The following is a 24564-nucleotide window of genomic DNA, read 5'->3' as shown; positions in this document are numbered from 1 at the left end:
CGGGGAGGCGGGGTCTGGGTGAGTCACAGGCTGGGGAGGGGGTTATATTTAGTGGGAACTGCTGTTTCTTGGGGAGGAAGCTGAGGACACACATGTTCCCTGCCACAAACTCACTAATGTGTGTACACATGCATCGTGCATGTGTGAGCATGGATGGAAGAGATTGGGGGCTGAGGCCCTTTAGGTCTGGAGTTCCCACCCCCTCTCCAGGGCTATCTGCTCATTGCCCTTTCTGTGAGCGTTCTCCCACGCTTCTTTCCCCCATCCCCTGTAGTTTCAATAGATTTGAGGGGCCTCAATTTCTCTGGCCTGCTCTCCTTTAATGTCCTCTGGTCCTCTGCTCCTCCTGTCTCCTGCCCTTAGCCTGTCCCTTAGCCTTAGGCTCCCTGGCTGTGGTCCCGTGTACAGGTGTATTTAGAAAGCCAGTTGGAATGTGTGGGCTCAGCTTCCAACACGTGAACACATATGTGAGCGAGGGTGAAGGGCTTGCCTGCACTAGCAGCTATTCTGGGAGGGGTGCGCTTATTCATCTCCCAGGCTTCTACTCCTTCGATGGAGCCTAAGGTTGAGTATCTCTTAAGGAAGGAGCCTTGCTCAGAGAAGATCATGCATTTGGGGTTTTACAGAGGCGTGGAGACCCAGGGTTGCCACATTCCTTGGTGGGAAAACTTGTCAGTCTCGGGATGGCAGGGACTCCAACTCCCATAAGGCCCTGAGGCACAAGAGCCCTCGGTGTTAGAGGATTGCTGCCTGTAGGGCTGTTGGGAGTTGTAGTTCATCTCTATCCAGGGCGGCAGAGGGTAGCCCTGGAGAAGCCAGCAGGGGGCAAACGGCTCCTGTCCCCCCCCAAAATGCTGGGTGGTGTAGGGGGTGCTCAGGCTTTGCGGTCGTAGAGCTTCCCAGCTCCGTCTGAGAGTCCTCCATCTTTCATTGCCTATATTTAGACTCCTGCCGCAGTAATTTAAGGAACATTTATTGAATGCCTACTTTGTGCCCTGTGTTTTGTGCTAACTTTGCCTTTGTAGCTATCACTGGCTCTTATTCTGTGCCTCTATCTCTGCCGGTGTCTCTCGATCTCTGAGCATCTTTCTCCCACTCCGCCCCCGTCCCTCCCCCTTCTCCCTGAGCTGCTGCCGCCGTTGCCATGGTAACCGGCGACGACTGAAGTTGCGTGGCGGACTTGAGGGCCGGGCGAGGGTGGCGGAGGGTGGAGCAGAACTCGTGGGGGAGGGGCAAAGTGGGTAAAGACTTGGGGTATTTGGCCAGAGCCCGAGAGGCGAAGCAGTTAAACCCTCCGGGTGGTCCTTATTGGGCAAAGCTAAGGTGACGGGGGCGGGGCAGTTTGGCTAACTGCCTCATCATTGGCCGACAAGGGGCGTGGAGGGACAGTGTGGGCGAGGCCGGGGGCGGGGAGCAAATGGGCGGGAAGTGGACGGAGGCGTGGTCTTCTGGAGGCAGTTGGGCGGGATCTGGCTTACTCTCTCTAGGGAGGCGGGCGACAGCCCGCGGAAAGGGGCGGGACCTTAGGACTGACTGAAGTGAGGGCGGGGCTGACCCGGCAGGGGCGGGGCGTGGCGTGATCCCATGTGCGGAAAAGAGACAGGGTTTGAGGAGCTCGTTGTCTAAGTAACTGCTAGGCGTGGGGGACTTTGGAAAGGAGAATCCAGGAGTTTGGCGATCTGACGTCTCAATTTTCCTAAGATGGAGGCCTGTTCAGATTTCATCAGAGCACCTCCTACCTCAGCTCTATGTTCCTGGGAGACGGTTGCTAGGCGACAGCGAAGTCCTTGATTGCTGCGTCGCCAGGCAACGGGGAAACGGAAAATGGAGGGAAAAAGGAAATGGGCTGGGGTGGGGGAGGGTCTTAGTGGGTCACAGCGCCCACTGGTGGAGAACAGTGCATTTTTTATTTTATAAGTAATTTTGAGTTCAGCCCCTTCCGCACTGGCTCCCTCTGAAGATATAAGCATTCTACCCAGATAGGAAATTAGGGCATTGGGGGTCATCTTGGGGACCCATCTAATAGGCTCCAGTCAATAGGAAAGAGGGTGCATAGGCGAAATTGTAGGGAAGTCTGTCCTTTCTGCCTGTGTGGGCGTTTTAGAGAAGCCAGAGAAGAAGATTTGAGAAGACTGCTTACTGGGCTTTAAGAGTTGGAAAGGTGGGCGTTCAATGGGAGAATATTTGGAAGAGATACTTTCAAGTCCAGTTGTGAGACAGTGGAAGCCTCTGAAGAGACTCGAGGCCGTCTGTTTGGGGTGTTCTGGAAAATTTGTGGGTCACTGCAAATTACAGGCCAGATCTTAATTTGGTGAATATTTTTTAAGGCTTCAGTGTGGGGCAGATAGATATATTTGGGAGCAATCTTCCAACACAATTGGAATTCAGAATCGTGGAGGGGATGTTGAGAGGCAGGGGAAGCAGCCAGAAAAGGGAGTAATGTATGAAACAGTAAAGTAAAGGAATAGGAAAATATCTTTTAATTTAAGGATTTGGGAATAAATTGAAGAGGTTGCAATTTATTTTGGAGGATCGACTTTTTGGTACATTAAGTATTCCTTGAAATTGAGGTCTGGTGGTATTGGGGGCTGATATATTAGAAAGTCAGGAGTATTTCATTAGATTCAGAGATTTGGACAGGGGACCTCAAACGAATTTGAGGACATTTGATGTTTATATTAGAACAAGGGTAATATTTGCACTGATTTCAAGGTCTCTGTTAGTGGATCAGGAATAGATACGATTTTAAAAGGGATGATTTAGGGGATAGATTAATTTGAGGGCACGACAAAGATCTGTGGCCCTTAAACTCTTGAGAAGCATTATCTGGCTATCGGGCTGGACTGCTGGTTAGAATAGATGTCTTGGCATCTGAGGGGATGCTGTCCACATTAATCTTTGGGGAGATTGGAGAAGGGGCTTGTGGGAGACAGTTTAAATCTTTTAGGGGTCCTTCTGAAGTGGGAGAGACGTGCTGCTTCCTTTCCTGCACCCTGAGAGTCCAGTAGTGATGAGCGGTCCGGTGAGGAATAGTTAAGAGCCTGATGGTTTCAGGAATAGTTACAGGCCTGATGATTTTAGGGGTGAGAGACTAGGTGGAATAAGTGGTCCCTGAGAACCGGAGCGATAAATTGGTAAATTTTAGGATTGTCTCTATTTGTAGACAGGTCAGAATAGTAGACCAGAGGAAACACGGAAGTTGATGGCTAAGAGGGTCTGCCCTCACCCCACCTCCCATCGTGACGCTCTCCCGCACTGCGCAGGCTGTAATCTCCCCGCCGCAGCCTCCCAGTCGCCACGGCTGCAGCAGCCCCGTGCCCCTCTGCCCCTCCTCCTCCTCCCAACCCTGGGACCTCTGTTTCTCCACCCACCCCTCCCTCAGTCCCTCCCATTCTCCATGTCGGCTCGGAACAGATTCGCCTCCATGTGTCTCTGCGTGGTACGTGCCGCGGTACGGGCTCCGGCCCTGCTCCCCTCTCCCCAGACTCCCCAAATCTCAGGGTGCAAGCTTCAAGTGCTGTCACTGTTCCTTCCACTTGGCGCGGGGTCTCTGGGTTGCAGTGTCTGGTGGACAGATGCAGTGGGTCGCCCCTCCTATCATCATCCACTTTCACTCACACCCCTCTATTTTGGGGATTCAAGCCTCAGTTCCAGGTCATTCTGAGCAGCTAGTGCACCAGTTAGGAGGGCGCCAAGGGGGAAGGAACAACAGTGACCCCTAGGCCTTTTACTTGTCTTATTCCCTAAAATATTGGGCATTCAGACTTGGTCCCAATAGCATCTGAGCTGTTGGCAGGTTCGGGCCCTGAGTCCTAGTAGGGTAAAAGAGGGGATCCTCCTTTCCTGCTTGTCCTTCTTTAGCTGTCTTGTCATCTGTGACTGAGAGGTGCTGACCCTGATTCCCACCTCCCAGTATGCAATTTCCGAATTATGCTCCCCTCCATCTCTTCAGAAAATTTTCCTTTTATTTCTCCCTTTACTACATGTAGTTCAAAAATTTCCAAGGGCTGAACATAGGCCCTAACCTCCGTCAGCCACATTCTGGGAACTTTGTACCCTTTCCTCATTCCCTAATTGTCACATTGTCTCCCACTCTGGAGGAGCCTTTTCCTCAGTCCTGGATCACCCCCTCCGTGGGCAGGTGGGGCAAGGAGAGGTGTCTGCAGTCTCATTGTGATAAAAAAAATTACCTTTTTTCCCTCCAGAATAAACAATGAAATGTCTCTTCCTATGCCTCCATTTATGTGCACCCTGACATTTCATCATCATTCAGGAATTTTCTCTGTGAGGCGGGGGTGAAGATGGAGGAGAATTAGGCTCAAACCTCTCCCAGACTCTAAAACTTGAAGCTGCAACCCTTGGCCCCACCTCATTTATCATGCAGGGAATTGGGGGGCCTTGTGAAATGAGAGAGAACTGCCGCCTCCCTTTCTTCCTGGACCCTCCAGTTCTGGGTAAATGTCACTCGGCTCTTGCGCTGTCATGGCCAAAGAGCACCTTTTCATGGTGTGGAATGAACAATCTCTTGCAGTTCATCAAATTCTGTTATCTAAGATGGCTCAGCCTTTGAGGAGGACTATTTAGCTTATACTCCCCCCTCCTTTTCCTTCTCTGCTTTTTGTGCCCATGGTATTGAAACCTGGAGCTCAGGATTCTCTCTTCAGGTCTGTGGACCAGGAAAAGAAATGTATCTTCACAAGCCCATATTTTCCTGCTTAAAGGCTCTTCAAATGTTTCGAGGTACTTCCCGATGTTAGTTGTCTCTCTGTCCTGGGTTTGAGAATCTTCATGTTGCCAGCACCATTTCCCTCCTCCTATTCTCTTACTGTATCCTGAGTTATAGCCAAAGTTGAGTTACATTCTCAACCTTGGTTCATCATCCTCAGAAATTTCAGAATCATACTCTAGTATCAGGAATTCACCTTGATAAGCTTCCTCCAGTTGGATCTTGCCCTCCAAATGTTGGAGTACTCTCGGCTTCTTAGACACTTTTTTGAGAGGGAAATTCTGCCTTCTCTTTTGATCTATGTATACCGAGGAGTGTACTCTGTCTTCTCCAGTCTCTGAGGGAGCCCTGCATATGGTACTCTTCTCTTTCCCTGAGCCTGGAGTTTGGGAGGGTCTGCTTCTGTGGGGGCTGGCTCCTGAGGAGAGGAACAATGCGAGGGCAGAGGCTGATGTGGAGGACCCAGGCAGGATTGCTGCCCTTCACTGCTGTCTCCACCTGCCCTTTCTTCTCTCTCTCTCTCTCTCTCTCTCTCTCTGGCTCTCAGTTAATCTTGTTTACTGGTGTTCCTATTAAGCTAACACAGGAGGCCCTTGAGATGGCAGGTGGTTATTTGAGAAGGGAGTCAGGGGTCATGTTGGGTCTTTCACTCTAAAAGGCCGGAGGAAGACCAGGATTTTACTCTGAGGCTCAACACTCCACCCTCTTCCCCAGTCAGGGAACCTTGAACCTGGCACCCATTCCTGGCCCCCTCCTGAGCCCAACTGCCTCTGTCCTCCCCCTTCCTCCCTCATCCCCTTCTAGTACATCCGATTAGCTGCCTGGGCTGTGAGAATTTGTAGGGGTGGGGCCGGACTCTTGGGGCCCCTCTGCTGACTACTTGGGAACCAGTGGGGGCCTTTGGAGGAAAAGCTGGCTAGGTTTAGCTTTGTCCTGCCTGGGGAGCTGATGCCAAAGCCTGACTGTGGTCCCTGCCTCGGGCATGCAAGGTGCTGGAGAGCCAGTCTCATGGGGTAGAGGCTGTAGTGGGGCCACTGAGGCAATGAGAGCGAGGTGGCAATGGGATGGAATGGGTAGGAAGAGCAGTAACTGTAGCTTGGAGGAAGGAGCTTACAACATGGAGAGTGGGATTAAATAAGTATTGAGGGAAGTGGGATGAAGATGATGAGAGAAGCAAAGAATTTGGGGATGGATATGGAGAATGTGGGTATCACTGTCAGAGGGGCTGGAGCTCTGAAGGGATGGAGAGACTTAACTGAAGGCCTGGGAAAGGGGTGAAGAAACAGAGGCCAGGGGAGGGAGTGTGCTGGGTAGAAAGCTGGGGTCCTAGGATGTGAGGAAGAGTTGGGGGATAGGGCAGGGATTTGGGAAGAGATGAGAGATGCCTAAGCCTTGGCAGGAGAGGGTGGAGAGAGGGGAACCAATGGGCTGGAGAAGAGGGAGGGGGAGGAGCTGGTCAGGCCCCAAGGCCTTTCGCACTGCCTGGCTGCGGGGAGAGGAGGCAGGCAGCCCAGGAGCCCGAGGCACTGGGTTGGCCCCAGTGACACTTCCATCCCCGTCCTCAGAAATACCGCTATCAAGATGAAGACACGCCCCCTCTGGAGCACAGCCCGGCCCACCTCCCCAACCAGGTAAACGCCCCCGAGTTGGTGCACGTGGCGGAGAGGAACTTGTCCCACCTCGAGGCCGTCCACGGGGTCGTGGGCCACACCCACCTCTCCCCCCTCAAGGTAGGAGACTCAGGCTGCCCCTTCCCCAGTGTGGCCCTCGGAGCCTCGGAACTACGACCACCCCAAGGGCCGGTAGGGAGAGAGCCGTAGGTGGTGGGAGGCTGGGACTGGGGGTCTGGGTCTTGGGCTCCTGGGGCCTGGGGAAGGGGGTTTTTTGGGGGCTAGAAATACCTTGTTCTCACAGAGAAGAAACAGGCCAGGCAAAAGTGGGAGTGTGTGTAGAGCTTAAAGCCAGGGTGTGTGTGTGTGTGTCTGTTGTCTGTGTCTTCATGTCTTTGCACACATGTGTTGACATGTGTGCATCCCCCAGGATGCTCACCAAGCCCAGGGCCTCTTCATTCCTTCACACTTTCCACCTCTGTGTTCATTTTCTATGTCCAGAGCTCTATTCAGAGGTCCTGCTGCTCTTGTTTGCTCTTGTCCCTTCCCTGCCTCCTCCCCCCACTTCTGGCCCCTGGGCCTAGCTCTCCCTGTCCCCCTAGTCTCCAGCTCTTTCCATCTGTGTGGCCTAAGACTTCTAGTTGTGGGGCTTTTCTGCTTCTGTCCCCTGCCCCAGCCTTTGCTCTGCTCCTGTGCTCCTTCCCCTCCTCGCTGCCTTTCCCTCCCTGCTGGCTGGCTGGTTCTTGATGCTGTCTCTCTCTTCCTCCCACGCGCTCTCCTCCCTCTCCTTGATCCCCAGCTCAGGTCCTCTGTGGCCTAATCAGTACTTATTCATGGCCCAGCCAGCTCCCCCCTCCCCTTATCCCTTCACTGTTCATCACTTCTCTCCTTTCCTCCCATGCCTCCCCTCTCTCATCCTCTTGGGCTCTCGCTTCCACCCAGATATTTTTTATGTACCCCATCTGTCCCATTATTATTTACCACCACTTGTTTCCCCTTCTGCTTTGTGCTCACATCAGATTTTCCTTCTTCAGTCCTGGGGAGGCCTTGTTTCTGAGACTTCACATTCTCTAGTCTACTTTTCATCTTCTACTTCGGTCTTCTCTCCTGGGGGCACATGATGGGGAGGAAAATGGAGAACACCAGGCAAACTGTGAGATTGAGGGTAACACTGTGGGGTCAGGGCTGGAGTTCCAGTATCCTGTGGGATGCCCTGGGAAGGGGGAGGTTGCTGACAGTTCATTAAGAAGATGGTGAAGAAGTTTCTGAGTGTAGGGATGAGGAAGCAGGGACTGGACTGCAGTGGGTTCTGGGGTGAGGAGGAGGTGGCTGACAGGAGAGGAGTTGGAGAGAGAAAGACCATACTCTGGCTTGTAGCAAAATGGAGAGACAACAGAAGGGTAAGAGATCCCGGGGCAGGGGACATACTGAGATGAGACTGTGAAATCAAGGCAGCTCATTGAGAGGAAAGAAAGTAAGGCCCTGGAGATGGGGAGATGGTACAGAGTATTCCTAAGAAACTTGGGGGACTGCAAAGAATGAAGGAAAGAAGACTGTAGATGGGGCCATTTAGTTCCTGGGGAGGAGGAAGAGGAGAGAAGGGACGCTTGAGAGGTGGCAGTTAGTACAGTGCTAGGGAGCTGGAGTCAGAGCTCAGGTAGTGGAAGGAGAGAGTGCTAGAGGCCTAAGCATGGAGGGAGGGCTCAGGACAAGGCCTGAGCTGGTGGACAGGAGAAATCCCAATTTTCAGAGGAGATGGGGAGTGGGTTGAAAATGAAGGATTGTGATTTGGGGATAGAATCTTGAGGGTTTGAACATGAAGTAAGGGCTGGAGTGGTGCTGATCTCTCTGGGGAATCAGAAATTGAGATGGAGGATAAGGGCAGGAGAGTAGTAAGGGATGGGGCTGGAGGGTGGGATAGGGACAGGGAAGCAGATGGAGAATGGTGGTTGGGGTTGGAAGATATAAATTGAAAGGTGGAACAGTGATGTAGATGGAAGATGTGGGATGACGTAGAGAGGGATGAGAAGCAAAGAAGATTGTCCTGGATGAAGGATGGGGCCCGAGGAGGAGGATTCTAGGATGGGGATGGGAATTGACCACAGCCTCTGGAATGAAGGATGGACATGTGGATGAGATTTTGGTGTCAGTGACTACTGGTTGCACAACAGCATTTGAAGGCTCAGAGGATGGTGTTAATAGGTTTATGGGTTTGAAATTTATCATACAGCTTGAAATTGGTAATGTGTAGTACTGAGAAACAGCAGGAGAGAGCAGAGACCCCTTTGGAGGGGGAGAAGGAGGAGTCTGGGGAATCGTGAAGACTGCTTCCCTCTTGGTAGGCTCTAAATAAATATTTGTTTAAGGAGGCCATAGGTTGGGGATCCTGGAAGGAAGCTCTTGGCAGCCTCTCCCCGTTACCATGGAGATGTGGTTTTCGTTGCCCTGGCAATTGGGGAAGCCCCTAAGACCAGCCTAAAGCTGGCCCCGCCCCAAAGTCTAGAGACCTTGCTGCTTCGAGGCAACGTCAGGGGCCTGGGCACGCCCCACTTTAACCCTTTCGTGAATGACGTGGGGAAAGGAATAGATGAGAGGATAGGACCCGGATGTCTTTCACCACTCCCCCTCCTGACGTCCTTTGCACTGCGTAGGGTGAGGGGCGTAGCAAAGGAAGGAAGGGTGGTTATTAAGGATGCACTGCGCCCATCAACCTCTTCAGCCTGGACTTCTCTCAGCTTGGCTAACGAGGGGGTGGGGCCCAGGGCAGGAGAGGCAGGGCGACTAGATCCCTTCTGACTTGGGGAGTCTGGTTACCCCTAGGCCACGCTCCACCCACCTCCTGTTGTCCTGACGACAGGGCCTCCAGGAGGTGGGTCTCCCCAGGCCTTGGCTGGGCTTAGATACTGTTGCTAGGCAACAGGGTCCCTAGAGGAAGGGGTGGATTGGATGGCTGGTGGGCGACAGGGAGGGAGGGGCCTGCATCTGGGGGAACCCTGGATTCTCAGGGCCCAGGGTTTAGAGCAAATGTGTGTGAAGATGAGGGGCAAAGCTGAGGGAGAGTTATGAAGGTGCATGTGGGTGGATAGGGAGAGGGATGGCGGCAAAAACGGGGGACAGGATCCGGTGGACATAAACCCTGGGGTGTATGTGTAGCACATAAGGCATGCAACACCATGTGGTGTTACATCCGGTGAGAGGTTACCCCCTCAGCCTGTCCTGCCCCCCACTCTTTACCATCTGTTGCTCCCCCATCTGGCTGTCTAACTTCCAGCTTCAGACACCTCCTTCCACATTCAGGGGCCCTGGGCTGGGCAGAGTTAGGTTCACGCACATGTGCGCGTGTGCGTGTGTGCGTGTGCGCGCGTGTGTGTAATACAGGTTGAGGCTGGGTTCTTGAGGGACTCTTAAGGGTAGCAGAGCAGGCTTGGTTAAGAGGTCGAAGGTAGCCAGCCTGGTGAGACTCTTGGTTACCGACTCCTTCTTGAGCCAAGGCTCAGGAAGCTTTTCATCTCTTTTTTTCCTCTCACAGGCCAATTCTCCCCCTGTGATTGTCAACACAGACACCCTAGAAGCCCCGGGATATGTGAGTTGTTTATATTTTGGAGGCATTGCAGAAAGAGGGAGAGAGGGAGAACCTGAGTCCCAGCAGTAGGGGAGGGGTAGGTTCTCAGGTGGGAATGTCTATCTCACTGTTTCTGTTTCTGGTCTGTGCTGGAGTTGCAGGTGAATGGGACCGAGGGGGAAATGGAATACGAGGAGATCACATTGGAAAGGGTGAGCAAGCTCCTCCAACTGAGGTCCCCTTTGTTCCCTGTCTGTGCTTTTCTCTTTGCCCCTGTTTTCCAGGTGGCCATCCTATTAATCCTATCCCTTTCTTCTCTGGTCACAGATCCCCAATTCATTCTCCTCCCTACTCACCTTGCCAAGAGTGGGCAGTGAGAAGAGCTGACCCTTTTCCCCTCCTTCTTCCCAGGGTAACTCGGGTCTGGGCTTCAGCATCGCAGGTGGCACCGATAACCCGCACATTGGTGACGACCCGTCCATTTTCATCACCAAGATCATTCCCGGAGGGGCTGCGGCCCAGGATGGCCGCCTCAGGTGGGAAGAGGAGACAGGGGTTAGGATGCCAGTTCCCTTGAATGGAAGGGCCAGGGCGGCAGGAAGCTCCTGGCTCAGGCCTGCCTTGCTGCCCTCAGGGTCAACGATAGCATCTTGTTTGTAAATGAAGTGGATGTTCGGGAGGTGACCCACTCAGCTGCGGTGGAGGCTCTCAAGGAGGCAGGCTCAATAGTCCGCCTCTATGTCATGCGCCGGAAACCCCCGGCTGAGAAACTCATGGAGATCAAGCTCATCAAGGGGCCTAAAGGTAGTGATGCATTATGTTGCCACCCTCATGTTAACTGTCCCCTGCCCAAGGCCTGTTTCTCAGGCACCTGGGCACCCACCTCTGCCCTTTGCTCTATCCAGGTCTTGGCTTCAGCATCGCAGGGGGTGTAGGGAACCAGCACATCCCTGGAGATAATAGCATCTATGTAACCAAGATTATTGAAGGGGGTGCCGCCCATAAGGATGGGAGGTTGCAGATTGGAGACAAGATTCTGGCGGTGAGGACCCTTATCACTTTTCTAGCCTACACTTGGGTCTCACTTACTGGCCCTGAGCAGACCCAGGCTTCCTTATCAGCTCACCCCCAGTGCCTCTGTCTTGAGGCTGTTTCTGGCTCCGTCTGAGCTCTGCTTCCCTTGACCCCAGGTCAACAGTGTGGGGCTGGAGGACGTCATGCATGAGGATGCTGTGGCAGCCCTGAAGAACACGTATGATGTTGTCTACCTAAAGGTGGCCAAGCCCAGCAATGCCTACCTGAGTGACAGCTATGCTCCCCCAGACATCACAACCTGTGAGAGCCCTCCAAATCCCAAAGCTCCCCATGATCCATCCCAGTTACCTCCAAGACATCCCCAGTGACTGTTCCTCTTTAGATGCTCCTTGTGAAATAGCTACAACTTCTGCCACTTCCTGTGGTTGAAGAGTAGATGGATAATTGATTACTATAGAAAAACTAGAAATTATTATCCTCAGTCTCTCCCCCAGAAGGCACAAAGCTTGGTAGGTTTTATGGCTAATTTTATCAAATCCTGAAGGAATGGATTATTCTTATGCTCTCTCTGAGTATAGGAAAATATAAAAAGTTTTACATTTCATTTTATAAGGACAGTTCAAATGGTCACAAAGATAACATAAAAAAAAAGTATAGGCCAGTTTTGCTTCTGAATAGAAATGTAAATGCTCATAATAACATAGCAAATCAGACACAACAGCATATTAGGGGAGTAACATTTCACAAAGTAGGTTTTGTTTCAGAAAACTATAGGTAGTTCCATATTAGAAAACCTCTTCATTTGATTCATTGTAGGAGAAGGTTGAGGAAGAAAAACTGTAAGTTCATTTCAAATAGATGTGGGAAAGACATTTGATGAAATTCAACATCTATTTTCAGATATAAAAACTTCATAAACTAGGAACAGAGGCATTTTCCTTAATGTGATGAAGAGTAGTTATCAGAAACCAACAACGGACATTTTCTTTTCTTTTTTTTTTTTTTTCGGACATTTTCTAATGATAAAATCCTAGCAATGTGTCCATTCGGTTAGGAACTAGGCAAGGATGCCCCTCATTACTGCTGTTATTCTACATTGCTTTAGAGCAGGTTTTCTCAATGTTGATATTGTTGACATATTTGGACTCTATAGTTCTTTGTTGTGGGGGGTTGTTATGTGCTTTGTAGGATGTTTAATAGCATCTCTGGCCTCTATCTGACGACAGTGGTACTCCTCTCTACCAGTCAGAACAACCAGAAATGTAAATGTCTATAAATATTGCCAAATGTACTCTCAGAGGGGAAATTTCCCTGCTTAAGAATCACTGCTTTAGAGATTTCAGGTAGTTGTAGTGAGGCAGGGAGAATAAATAGATGTTACATTTGAAAAGGCAGAAACAAGCTTGTCTTTACTTATAAATACTATTGTCTATCATTTAGATTAAAATCTAAATGAATTAACTGAAAAACTTAGAAATAAATGGAAGGTTAACAATGTGGCCATATGTAAGAAAAATAATATTAGTAACTTCCCAGCAATAAAAAAATATAATAGGTAAAAAGATTCCTTTCACCATAGAAAAAAACTCTATAACATTCTTAGAAATATGAACTTGACAAGAAGTCCATAAGATTTATGTGAAGAAAATGAGGAAACCGAAGGACACAAAAAACTGGAAGAAATGGAGAATCACGCCATCTTTCCGGATGGAAAAACTTAGTATGCTAAAGATCTCAATCCTGTCCAAATGAATTTGTACATTTTATTCAATTCTAATCAGAGTTTAATGCTCCCACCCGCTAAGGTTTCCCTGGAAACTTAGCAGGTTGGTTCTAAAGTTCAATTGGAAAAATACATTTGGGAGAATATCTAAGAAATTTTTGGGAAAGGATAATGAAGCATGACTACCCCTATGAAATAGGAAATTGTACTATGAAGCTATATTAAAGTCACTTGATAGTATTTCTAAGTACTGTGACCTACCAGAAGGAACCTTAGCTCCTTGGAGAAAGGGCCGATTCCAAATTTTGGGCAAGAAATGTATAAGATGAGCTCATAACATCTTTTGTACTAGAAAGGAAGGAATATATCTAAGGCTGCTAGGGTCATGTCAAAGACACAGGAGCCAAATAAAAGGGGCTTCTCATGGCCATTCAACCAAAACTCATTAAATGTGTTCAAATCTATGAGATCATAATGGTACTTCAAAATAATAGGTACCTTTGGAGGATGCTAGGAAACTTGTTCATTGTGAAAACTGGCAAATAAAGGGAACGAGTCAAGCATTTATTCTCTTTTTCCTATACAAACTGCACTTTGAGTAACCAAATAATTGATGTGGGAAAGTTCTTTTTTATAGAATTCCTACTAATAAATATTCCTTTCTCTAAATAAATAAATAAACAAACAAACAAACAAACAAACAAATAAATAAGTAGAACATCACTATTTTGCTCCCCGCCCAGTGAAGTATCAGAACCAGGCAGTAATCACCAATAGCTGCTAAAACTTAGGTGAAAGAGTGACAATACCTGAGCCAACCAATTAGTCTTACTAACAGAAAGACAGCTACACATTGTTGTACCCTGTTGTGATGCAGTAGAAAGTACATAGCACCATCAATGTAGTATTCTTGCCAAAAAATCGAACTCGAATCTGACTAAGTCTCTAGTATGGATTATCAGTTCACAGGAGATACAGAGCAGGGGCCCATGTTAACACCACAGAGATGCAAGCAGTGATTTCCCTATTAGAATTTCTCTAATAGAAATGTGGAAAATTCTGTTAGACAAATGACCTCAGTTTTTCAAATGGATGGACAAAATAAAAAAAAAGATGAAGTGGAAATTTATAGATTGAGATTTGAGAGATGCTGCAACCAAATGAAAATGCTAAAAACCTGGTATTAATATTCCCCTTGACTTCATCATCTAGCATATCTAGGACATGAAATCTCATTCATTTTCCCCTAGGATCACCAACCCCTGATGTCACCTGGAACCCTGCCCCTCAAGATTGCTGTGAGATCTGAGGCCCCCCCTTTACCACCCACCCTAGTATCTCTGGCAAAATAATTTCCCTTCACCCAAGTTTGGCTTTTCTGGTTCCCTAGGGAGAAAGTGGGATAGTGAGTTCTAGTACCTTCCATGCATTTCCATGTCATACTTTCTCTCATATCTTCCCTCAGCGTATTCCCAGCACCTGGACAACGAGATCAGTCACAGCAGCTACCTGGGCACTGACTACCCCACAGCCATGACCCCCACTTCCCCTCGGCGCTACTCCCCAGTAGCCAAGGACCTGCTGGGGGAGGAAGACATTCCCCGAGAACCAAGGAGGATTGTCATCCATCGAGGATCCACGGGCCTGGGCTTCAACATCGTAGGGGGCGAGGATGGTGAAGGCATCTTCATCTCCTTTATCCTGGCTGGGGGCCCTGCAGACCTCAGTGGGGAGCTGCGGAAGGGGGACCAGATCCTCTCGGTGAGAGAAGGCCAGCCTGTGCCCACACCACCCCCACCCCTCTGGGCAAGGCCCAGGGCTCTTGGGCAGGAACTTGGGTAGGCTGGAGCCTGGTCCTTTTCTCCCAGCGACTCAGCCTTTCATCTTTCTTGTAGGTCAATGGTGTTGACCTCCGCAATGCCAGCCATGAGCAGGCTGCCATTGCCCTGAAGAATGCAGGTCAGACAGTCACGATTATCGCTCAGTATAAACCAGAAGGTACCAGGCCTGAAGCTCCCCCTCTCATGGGCTAAGATATCCTCAGAACTCTGTATCCTCAGTTCTGAGTTCAGTGGGGACAGAGGGAGGGTGGTAGTAAGATGGATCCAGAGCTCAGGAACTTTGTCCTTCCTCAGAATATAGCCGATTCGAGGCCAAGATCCATGACCTTCGGGAACAGCTCATGAACAGCAGCCTGGGCTCAGGGACTGCCTCCCTGCGGAGCAACCCCAAAAGGGGTTTTTACATCAGGTCAGATGCTTCCTGTGTTGGGGACCTCTTCGTTCTGTGACTTCCACCCTCAGCCCCCAGCCACCACTTCCCCCTAAACCCTGCCTGGCTCCCACTCCCCATCCAGGCCTGACACTCAGCTGGTATTCAGAGGCTCAGCTGCACAGGTTAGCATTTTGAAATACTCCATATCAGTTGGAAAATAGCCTTAGCCTCAAGTATCCTTACTACCTTCCAGCCCCTGGTCACCCTGATACTTCCTCTAGGACCTCCCAGCTGCCCCACAATTTGTTAATTCAAAAGTTAATGCCTGGCAGAGCAGGGGGCCCCTAAGTTATTCAGAATATTGCCCCAGCCTGCACATTCCTCTGGGATGGTGTAGCCCAAGAAAGGTAGACCACAGCTCTCTCACGTCATCCTTTTTTCCTCTAGTGGCATTTTGATTCCTTCTCAGGGCTCCTCCCATTGGCTTCTCTTTCTCGTACTTCCCAGGTGTAGGCACTGTGTCTTATACTTCTCTTCCTCTGGGCTCCTGTCCTCTCAAATGGCCCAGTCTGCCGCTCCACTCTGCACCTGTCTCTCAGAGCTGTCAGCTCTGGCCTGGCCTCTTCCCAGAGGTCGATACATGCAGTTCTGGCCATCTGCTTTCTGGACATGTCCACTGAGATGTCCCACAGGCACCTCACATTCAACACATCCCAAACTGAGCTCATCTTTCTCCTGTGTGCTTGTGCTCTCTGTCTTGCTGAATCAGTGTTTTCTCTCTTGCTGAATGGCATTACTATCCATCTGCCCAGACACCTGGCTCAAAGCCCTTTCCTCTCTGCTGGGGTCTACTTGGCTCCCAGGGTTGGTCAGTTCTGACTCCCAGATGATGCTAGATGACCCTGACATTTCTTCCTGTCTCACTCCTCTGCTCTTCATCTTTGCTGCCAGTGGTCATTCCTCCCCTTGTCCTGACCCCAGGGGTAAGGGCTTATTGACAGGGATTTGATACTGATAAGGGTAACCAGAGGTAACCAGAGTCCGCAAAAAGTGATCTCTTTTTTTATGAATTTGAGCAGATTCCAGGTTACCCCTGTGACCGTGATGAGCATGCATGTTGCAGACTGCTTTCTTGGGAAGATGGTGTTCTAGATCTTATCTTAGAAATTGTACTGAATCAATAGCTGGTCTGATCACTTACACAGCGTAGACTGGATGACAATTAATAGTGGTGGCAATTATGTGTAATAGTAGAGCTTTTGGTTCCCAGACAGTTCTTGGGTTCCTCGGAATCCATGGCACCTGTGGGAGTGCCATCAGCAGCTGTGCTTTGCTATAGACCCCTGGCCCCGAACCTCTGGGCTGGGTCTCAGGGTGGCTGGAGTCCTCAGCCAGGCTCTGACTTATGGTCACCTGCCTTCCAGGGCCTTGTTTGACTACGACAAGACCAAGGACTGTGGCTTCCTGAGCCAGGCCCTGAGCTTCCGCTTTGGGGATGTGCTGCATGTAATCGATGCCAGTGATGAGGAGTGGTGGCAGGCGCGGCGGGTCCACTCTGACAGTGAGACCGATGACATTGGCTTTATTCCCAGCAAACGGCGGTGAGGCTCCCAGGGCTTTCAGCCTTCTTGTCACAGGCACTAAAGCCCCCCAGATCCTCATGCGGGGCAGCCAATAGGGGGTGGGTCTGCCCTCTGACTTCTTGGGAGTCTGTCTGCTGGTCATCCTGAGCACTATGATTCCCATGAGCCTTTGGGGCAGACATGTCATTTAAGAGCACAGGGGCCCAGGGATTGCTGGGAGGTGGGGGTATCAGTTGGTCTAGCAGGTAGGGGCTGTGAGACCCCTCCCTAGGCATTTCTCTATGCCCTCCCCCTCTATATTTCTTACAGGGTTGAGCGAAGGGAGTGGTCAAGGTTAAAGGCCAAGGTAAGTAGAAGAGGGGATGAGCTTGGGCAAAAGGGTGGAGGACTCACTTAACCAATCACATGGCCCACACTTTTTTCCTAGGATTGGGGCTCCAGCTCTGGATCACAGGGTAAGTAGGGTCAGTTTGGGAAGACCTGAGGTGAGAGGAGCCCTGAGCTTCTCTTGATATCTTCAGGAAGGCTACGTGGGGCCTTAAGTCCCCTGTCTCAGAGCCCCTTGCAGACGCACTACCTCTTACTAGGTCGGGAAGACTCGGTTCTGAGTTATGAGACGGTGACTCAGATGGAAGGTGAGCCCTGCCCCCTGCCTTGGCTCAGCCCTTCCTGCTCCTTAGCTCTCTTCTCTGCTTGAGCTGGCTCTCTTTCCTCAGTGCACTATGCTCGCCCCATCATCATCCTCGGGCCCACCAAGGACCGTGCCAATGATGATCTTCTCTCTGAGTTCCCCGACAAGTTTGGATCCTGTGTTCCCCGTGAGTGCTAGGGCCTAGGATGGAGAAGGGAGGTGGGGACAGGGCCCATGGGGGCCATAAGCAGAGCCACTTTTGGGCATTGGGGTGCAGGAGGACATTGGGATTCTTGGAAAAGGGGTGCTTCTCAGCTGTTCTCATGTTCCATAGTTGTCATTCGAGGCCAGAGACTTGGAGGACCTAGAGGGTGCTGGGAGGGTGGTTCTGTCCCTCTCAGTCTTGGTCTCCCCAGCAGTCCCTTCCGCTGTAGAACCAGCTGAGCACTCTGGGGAGGGGGCTGACATAGGCAGCTTTTGTGCTAGAGGGATGGTGGTTAGATCTTTAGGGGGTGGGGTGACTTCCTGGCAGATACAACACGGCCCAAGAGAGAGTATGAGATAGATGGCCGGGATTACCACTTTGTGTCGTCCCGGGAGAAAATGGAGAAGGACATTCAGGCGCACAAGTTCATTGAGGCTGGCCAGTACAACAGCCACCTATATGGAACCAGCGTCCAGTCTGTGCGAGAGGTGGCAGAGCAGGTAGGACCCAGCGGGCACCCTGTCCTCTTCCTCCTCCCCTCTCCCCACCCCATGGCCTTCCTCCAGCTCTCTCTAACTCTCTTTCTCTCTGTCTCTTTCCCCACTGGGTCTCGACTCCGTTCCTCCACCTACTTCTCCTCTTGGGTAACTCTGTCTGACTGCCTGCTCTCTTGTGCCCTGCTCCCCCTGCCTGCCTCCCTCCCTTGCTTCCTGACCCCAAACTCCGCATGGCCATCTGGCCCTTCTCTACTCTCCTTCCCCCCTCCTTACCCCATTTCTCCTCTCTTCCTGTGGCCTTGCCCTTGGTGGCTTGGCCTCCACCACCGCGGGCTCTCTCGTCTGCCTGACTCCCCTCACTTGTTCCTGGGGTCTCTACTCCCCTCTCCCACTCCTCTACTACCTCCTTTTCCATGCTGTCCCCTCCACCCTGCCCTCTTTCCCTCCATGGCTCCTTTCTCCATCTGCCTCTCTTCCCTCCCATCTGTCTCTCCTTGTTCCTTCCATCTGTCTGTCCTCTGTCCGTCCTCCCCTCCCTCCTCCCTCTATCCTACTTCCTTTCTCCTTTCCTTTGCTTTTTTACCCCGTCTGTCTGGACCCTCCTTCTATACCCCCACCCTCCTTTGCCCTTCTTGCCTTGCTCTGCCCCTTCTTTTGCGCCCCTCCTTGCCTGTTCCTCACCCCGCTCCATCCCTCCAACCCTCTACTCCTGTGCTGGCACCTTCCTTTGCTGTGTGCCCATTCCCTTTTTCTCTCTGTCTTTCACTCTGTGTGTCCCTCCCCCCTTTCCACTTTGACTCTCTCTACCCATGTGTCTTTTGACATCCATGTCACTTCCCTTTTGGCCAACCTCCTGTACCCTGCCTTTCCTTGTACTGTGTCCTGCCCTGGCACCTCTGTCTGTCCTTTCCTGCCACCTGCTTGTCCCCCTCCGCCCACCCTGCCTACCCTCAGGGGAAGCACTGCATCCTCGATGTCTCAGCCAATGCCGTGCGGCGGCTGCAGGCGGCCCACCTGCACCCTATCGCCATCTTCATCCGCCCACGCTCCCTGGAGAATGTGCTGTGAGTATGGTCTCAGGAAACCTCCCCTCCATTCCCCCACACCTCTGGCCCTGGGCCGCAGAAGCCTTCTGTATTGAGCTCTCCCCTCAGAACCCTGGACAGTGGCTCCAGCAGCACTTGAGGGGGATCTGCACAGAGAGCTGGAACCCAGAGGATGCAGGGAATCTAAGGCTTCTCCCCTCTTCTTCTTCCTTGGGCTAGGCAGGACTACAACTCCCAGCAGCCCCTGGGGGTACACACTTGCTGGGATGAGCCAGGGTCTCCAGGGCTGTTGGGAGTTAGAGTCTGAATCCTTTCACTGGGGCTTGACGTCTGGGAGGATGAAGTTCTGGAGAGGTTCCTGGAGTGGCCATACCTGGCTGGGGTGGGTTGCATGTGGCGGGGGTCATCTGTGGCCCCAGATGATATTGGGAATTGTATTTTTTGCTTCGTGCTACAAATGAGAAAATACTGGTTGTAATGTAACATCCCTGGATGGAGTTGGTAAAAGGCAGGATGTAGCTCCTCACCCTCAGGTCTGTATCTCTCTCATTCTCTACAGAGAAATTAACAAGCGGATCACAGAAGAGCAAGCCCGCAAAGCCTTTGACAGAGCCACCAAACTGGAGCAGGAATTCACAGAATGCTTCTCAGGTGAGGCTACAGAACATGATGCACCTTTGCTCAGATTTAAAAAAGGAAAAGGATGGTAGCAGAGGAATGGGAGAGGGGAGTGGAGACTGCTGGGTTGATGGTTTAGAAAGAGATGCCCCTTTTGGGTGAGTGCAGCCCATGGCTTATGGCTTGGAAAATTAGAAAAAGGTGCTCCTTTCTCTGGGCTGGTGCCAGCCTCCTGGCTGGGCATCTGGCCTCACTCCCTACTCCACCCACTCCCAGCCATCGTGGAGGGTGACAGCTTTGAGGAGATCTACCACAAGGTGAAGCGTGTCATCGAGGACCTCTCAGGCCCCTACATCTGGGTCCCAGCCCGAGAGAGACTCTGATTCCTGCCCTGGCTTGGCCTGGACTCGCCCTGCCTCCATCACCCGGGCCCTTGGTCTGGACTGAATTGCCCAAGCCCTTCACACCCTCAGCCTCCCTCCTACCCCTTATTTATTTCCTTTCTAACTGGATCCAGCCCATTGGAGGGGGGACACTCCTCTGCATGTATCCCCATACCCCAGAACTGGGCTCCTGAACCCCAGGAACCTGGGGTCTGGGGGGAGCCGGGCTCCTGGTCCCTGGCCCTTGCTCCATAGGACCCCTTGCCCCTGCCCGCCCCCAACGCACACACGAACCCACTGGGGGCCAACCCTTCACCCATCTCCCACACACATTCCCAGAAGTCAGGGCCCACCTCAAGGAGCACCCTACTGCAGGGATGCAGGGCCACAGGCCTCCTCTTTCCTGAGGCAGGGTCTGGGGTCACCCCTGCCCACATCATAATTCCCCATGTCCCTTGATTTCTCATTTATTTATTTTTAATTTTTTTTCTTCTCAAAGGTGGTTTTTGGGGGGATAAGTAGGGGACTCCACTGTGAGCCCCCTGCCTTCCACATGCCCCCTACCTTTTTTCTTTGCTGGTTTGCATGAGTGGAAGGTCTAACTGTGGCTTTTTTTTTTCCTGGGATTTTTTTTGGGGGACAGGGGAGGGATGGGTGTAAGTGAAGGAATGGAGGGAGGTGGAGTGGGCGAGGTTGGAGTTGGAGTGTCAGGGAAGACTAAATGCCTTGCAATTTATTTATTTTTTTCTTTTGAGAGAGTGAAAGGAAGAGACAGATACTTGAAACCTGGTGTGTGGCCTGGTTATTTGGGACCCGGGTGAGGAGGGAGACAGGGTGGGAGCATGGGGATGGGTCTGGCAAAGTCAGATCCTTCTTCACCACTCCCCCCAAAAGATAGAGGGGCCTGAAGGGGCCTTGGAGGGAACTTGCAAACCAAGGATGCAAGGTCAGTAGTGAGGAATGGGCTTGGAGAGGCTGGAGCTCTGTCTAAGGTCACAGACAGACCCAGAAAGAGGGCAGAGTTGGCATAGGTCTCTGCAAACTTAGCTCAGCCCTGATCACTCCCCTGAGCTGTCTCGCTCCTGTTGGGCAGCATGATGGTCTCCAAAGGAAAATACAGAGGAAACTTTCTTTGTTCATGGAGTTGTGGACAGAGCTGGACTCTGGCAATGACCTTTACAGAAGTTTGCTGATAAGAAATGCTGTGTAAATATTTATTCATTGGATTTCTTTATGCCCCATCTCTATAGGAAAGATTTGAAGCAGTTTTGCAAATAATAAGTATAGGAAAGTAGAACTCAATACCGAAGATGAAAATAGGAGAAACAGTTGCTATAGCTATGAGAGTAAATATCTCTGAGTTTCCTCGTAGATAAGGCAAAAAAGGAAATGGTTCATTACATACATGTATGTGTATACACACACATATATATTTATATGTTGTTGTTATACATAAAAAATTCTAGTCTTATTAAAGAGCCAGATTTTCCTGGCCCTAAGTCCTGACTGAATCCATAGCAGGATTCTTCAGATCCTGCTACGTAGAGTATTGGTTCTCAGCTTTCTTTCTCCTGCTGTTCGTGTGTTTGACAGGCTCCCACCTTGAAGGCCTCAGCTTAGCACAGATGAACTTTTGCTGGTACCAGCTGTGATACCATCCTTTCTTCCTCTGATTTAGGGAAAAGCTGCTGGTGGAGGTTACTGAGTTGTGAGTTATGGTTAAGTCCCAAACAGTGCAAAAGGGAAGTTTTTACAGCCACCCATGACAGAAGTTGAGAGTTGGATGCAAAAGACCACCCCCCTAGGGGCAGCAGTTCTGGGGAAGGCATGGCTGCTTCAGCCTAAACTGATCCAATGATAGAGGCAGAGATCCCTGGAGGTGTGCACCTAAACCAGTGGTCCCCTATGGGCTCCCCTGAATGGTTTTCTGTGCAGTACTCTATCCAACAGAACCCAATCCAGGGGGTGGCACACAGGGGTCTGCATTTCAGGAAACCTACCAGGTGATTCTGATGTCTTGCTGGGTGGAGAAGCACTGCTTCCCAGGATGTTTTTCAAATAATCTTCTTAGCTTGGTTTTGTGTAGGAGCAGGTGGTTTGAGGATGTGCGGATGTTTTCTACCATCAGCTGAAGGGAGAAATCTGAGCTGAGGAAAATTTGTTCAGGTAACGTGTCTGGCCCTAAGGGGTTAAGGAGAGTTCACTGAGAAGAGGTAAAATCACCTAGTTCTGCATGCATTATTTTTTAGATTACAAAAGTAATACATGTACAAAAATTCAAATAAATGTAGAAACATATATGGCTAAAACAGAAATTCCCTCCCCATTTCATTCCACGTAGACCTCAGAGTGAAGCACATTAGCTGTTTGGGATGTGTTCTTCCAAATCTATAAAGCTCGTCCCTGGCCATTTTAAGAGACTGTGCTTGAGTGGATAGGTAGACTGGGGTTCAAATCCTGACTCCTCCTTCCCTCTCTGTTTCAACAAATACTTATTTGGATCTTCCTTGGTGTCAGGTAGTGTTTGAAATGCAGGGAATGCAACATTCCTGCCCTCAGGGAACTTGGAGTCAGTCCAGTGGGGACAACAGACTGTAGGAAGCAAAGGCATGCTGATAATTGAAGATAATGATGGTGCTATAAAACGAAAGTGACCGCTGGTTATGTGTCTCTACTAGTTTAGAAGGGGTGATCAGGGAGGCCTCTTCTTGGAACAACATTTGAGACTTGAACAATGAAGAAACATAGGTGGGGGCGTGTGCCAGGTAGAGAGAGGAATAGCAAGGTAGGAAGAAGTTTGGAATGTCAGAGGACGGAAGAAGGACATGGGTGCAGCAGGGTTGGGGCAGGGAGATAAATAGGAGCTGGGTCAGAGAAGTAAGCAAGGCCTGAGGACTTCATGTGGATTTTTCAAAAAAGTACCACAAAAAGCCCTGTTCGAGGCTGTAAGAAGGGAACGACTGGGTTCCTCCCCACCCCCTGTTGTGCTGGTGGAGAAGGTACTGCAGGGAGGTGCTTTTGAGGCTAGGATGAGAGATGTGACATCGCTGTAACTGGGCAAAGAACTTAACTCCTCTGACCCTCAGTTTCCCTAGCTATAAAATGAGAATGATAATTGCTCACTTTGCTGGATTCCTGTGAGGAATAAAGGGGATAATCCATATAAAGGCTTTGGCACCCTGCCTGGCACACTTAGAAAATGGTAATGATTCGTGCCACTGGCCTCGTGGTCTCGTCTCGGTTACTGGGTAAACTTGAAAATTAAATAAAACTTGGAAACGTTTGGAGTTTTGAATTTTTCTAAAAATTTTACTCTCTAAATAAAAGTAGGAAAGAGGAGCAGAGAGGGTCCTGGGTCATAGAATCCTGGTTGTCTCAAAACTGAAAAGTAGGGGTGTGCCTGGGGTGACAGTGGAGTTGGGGAGGAGAGAGCCAGGAAGAAGGGCCCTACCAGAGACAGGGCGCTCAGACCCTGCCGGCTGCAGGGAGCAGATATTGAAGCTTTCGGGTGAGTTTGGGTTCCCATTTGGAACCTGTGTGCAGCAGTCATCCCCTCCTGCCAGCCGTGGGGAGCCCCCCTTCCCTTGCCACCACCGGCGCTGAGCCCTCCAGCCCTAGCGCACCTCCTTTAGCCTCCCCTGCTTCATTGCCACCCAAGCCCTGCTCATCCTCTCCTAGGTTAGGGCAGTTACAGGTCACCCTCAGCGCTGAGCCTTCTCTTTTCCCTTCTGCCCTTTTGTTTGGTCACCTCTTCCTGAGGTCTGCTGGGTGCCCTGGAGGAACGAGGTATAGACCCAATCTCGGGATCTGGGGCAAGAGTGAGGCAGGCCCATTCCAAACATAGTTGAAAGTGCTCTGAGAGGGTAGCCAAGGGCTGAGGGAGCTCAGAACTTAGGTCGTTATCTCTATAACTCAGACAATAGCCCAAGGCCCCAGTTCTGTCCCAGAGAGGTTGCTAACCACCCTCTGGGATGTGGGGAGAGACATCCACTGCTCTCCTGACCCCAACCTTCCACTTTCCCCCCACTCTACGTTCAGTGGCTCTCGAAGTCTAACTCAACTCTTGGTCATGCTGCCAGTGATGATAAGAATGAAAATAGGTAGCATGTGCTGAGCGTTTAGTATGTGCCAGGCACTACACTAACTGCTTTTCACTTGTTTTCTCACTTAACCTTGACAATAATTTGAGACAATGCTTGAGACAAGCATTAAGTCCACTTTCCAGATATGGGCAAGGTGAACTCAGATCTGTTTGATAGCAGCCTTCAGGCTCTTTCTGCTGTACTAGTTTTCGCTTTTTAACATCCTTCCTGGGGACCTCCAGCATCCTTCTCAGCATTCACACACACATACTCTCTTCACCAGCCTCCTCAATGTTCACCAAATGCTCAGGCTTCTCCCTGCCTGAAAAGCACTTTCTTCTTCCTGACTCATCCTTGTAGGAGGCCTATCCCCCTCTCCTTGGCAGTCTTTAACCTGGTACTTGGGTCCCCAGAACCGACCCTGAAGGTCACCCCCACTTCTCAGCTTGTGTGATTGGTAGTACTGGGGCTTTTTCTTCTGCTTCTCCCAGTGGCAGGGGCTCTTCCTGGGCTGCTTTCTTCCCACTGCGCCCTCTCACTGGGTGGAGCTCATCATGGGCACTTTGCCACACCGGGGCCACACCCAAGACTGTACTTTCAGTGTCTCCAGCCCAGAAATCTCTGTGGACTCTAGACCACTCTCCAGCAG

The 24564-nt window shown here is 50.7% G+C and overlaps 1 protein-coding gene across 9 annotated transcripts in view; it reads left to right on the top strand.

The window, feature by feature from the left end:
- The window catches only part of DLG4 (discs large MAGUK scaffold protein 4), a 25926-nt gene extending 2810 nt beyond the window's left edge, over positions 1 to 23116 (top strand). The window contains exons 3-21 of one of the 9 annotated variants that reach the window (XM_039847151.1): positions 6292 to 6357; positions 9866 to 9919; positions 10060 to 10110; positions 10310 to 10434; positions 10533 to 10702; positions 10804 to 10940; positions 11089 to 11233; positions 14122 to 14417; positions 14552 to 14654; positions 14792 to 14906; positions 16295 to 16471; positions 16763 to 16799; positions 16881 to 16908; positions 17041 to 17088; positions 17170 to 17271; positions 17617 to 17789; positions 18741 to 18850; positions 19392 to 19483; positions 19727 to 23116. In XM_039847151.1, the coding sequence (XP_039703085.1) occupies positions 10081 to 10110; positions 10310 to 10434; positions 10533 to 10702; positions 10804 to 10940; positions 11089 to 11233; positions 14122 to 14417; positions 14552 to 14654; positions 14792 to 14906; positions 16295 to 16471; positions 16763 to 16799; positions 16881 to 16908; positions 17041 to 17088; positions 17170 to 17271; positions 17617 to 17789; positions 18741 to 18850; positions 19392 to 19483; positions 19727 to 19833 (1995 nt within the window). In that variant the 5' untranslated portion in view covers positions 6292 to 6357; positions 9866 to 9919; positions 10060 to 10080 and the 3' untranslated portion in view covers positions 19834 to 23116. Of the gene's footprint in view, positions 1 to 6291; positions 6457 to 9865; positions 9920 to 10050; positions 10111 to 10309; positions 10435 to 10532; positions 10703 to 10803; positions 10941 to 11088; positions 11234 to 14121; positions 14418 to 14551; positions 14655 to 14791; positions 14907 to 16294; positions 16472 to 16762; positions 16800 to 16880; positions 16909 to 17040; positions 17089 to 17169; positions 17272 to 17616; positions 17790 to 18740; positions 18851 to 19391; positions 19484 to 19726 lie in introns of those variants that run through there. The other 8 variants (XM_039847150.1, XM_039847149.1, XM_039847153.1 and 5 more) reach the window with 8 other exon arrangements.
- Positions 23117 to 24564: the final 1448 nt, after the last annotated feature.

The sequence above is a fragment of the Pteropus medius genome, unplaced genomic scaffold, assembly GCF_902729225.1.
Source record: "Pteropus medius unplaced genomic scaffold, Ma_sr-lr_union100, whole genome shotgun sequence".
Taxonomy (NCBI): Eukaryota; Metazoa; Chordata; class Mammalia; order Chiroptera; family Pteropodidae; genus Pteropus; species Pteropus medius.
The sequence above is the reverse complement of the archived record's forward strand: the minus strand, read 5'-3'. Positions and strand labels throughout refer to the sequence as shown.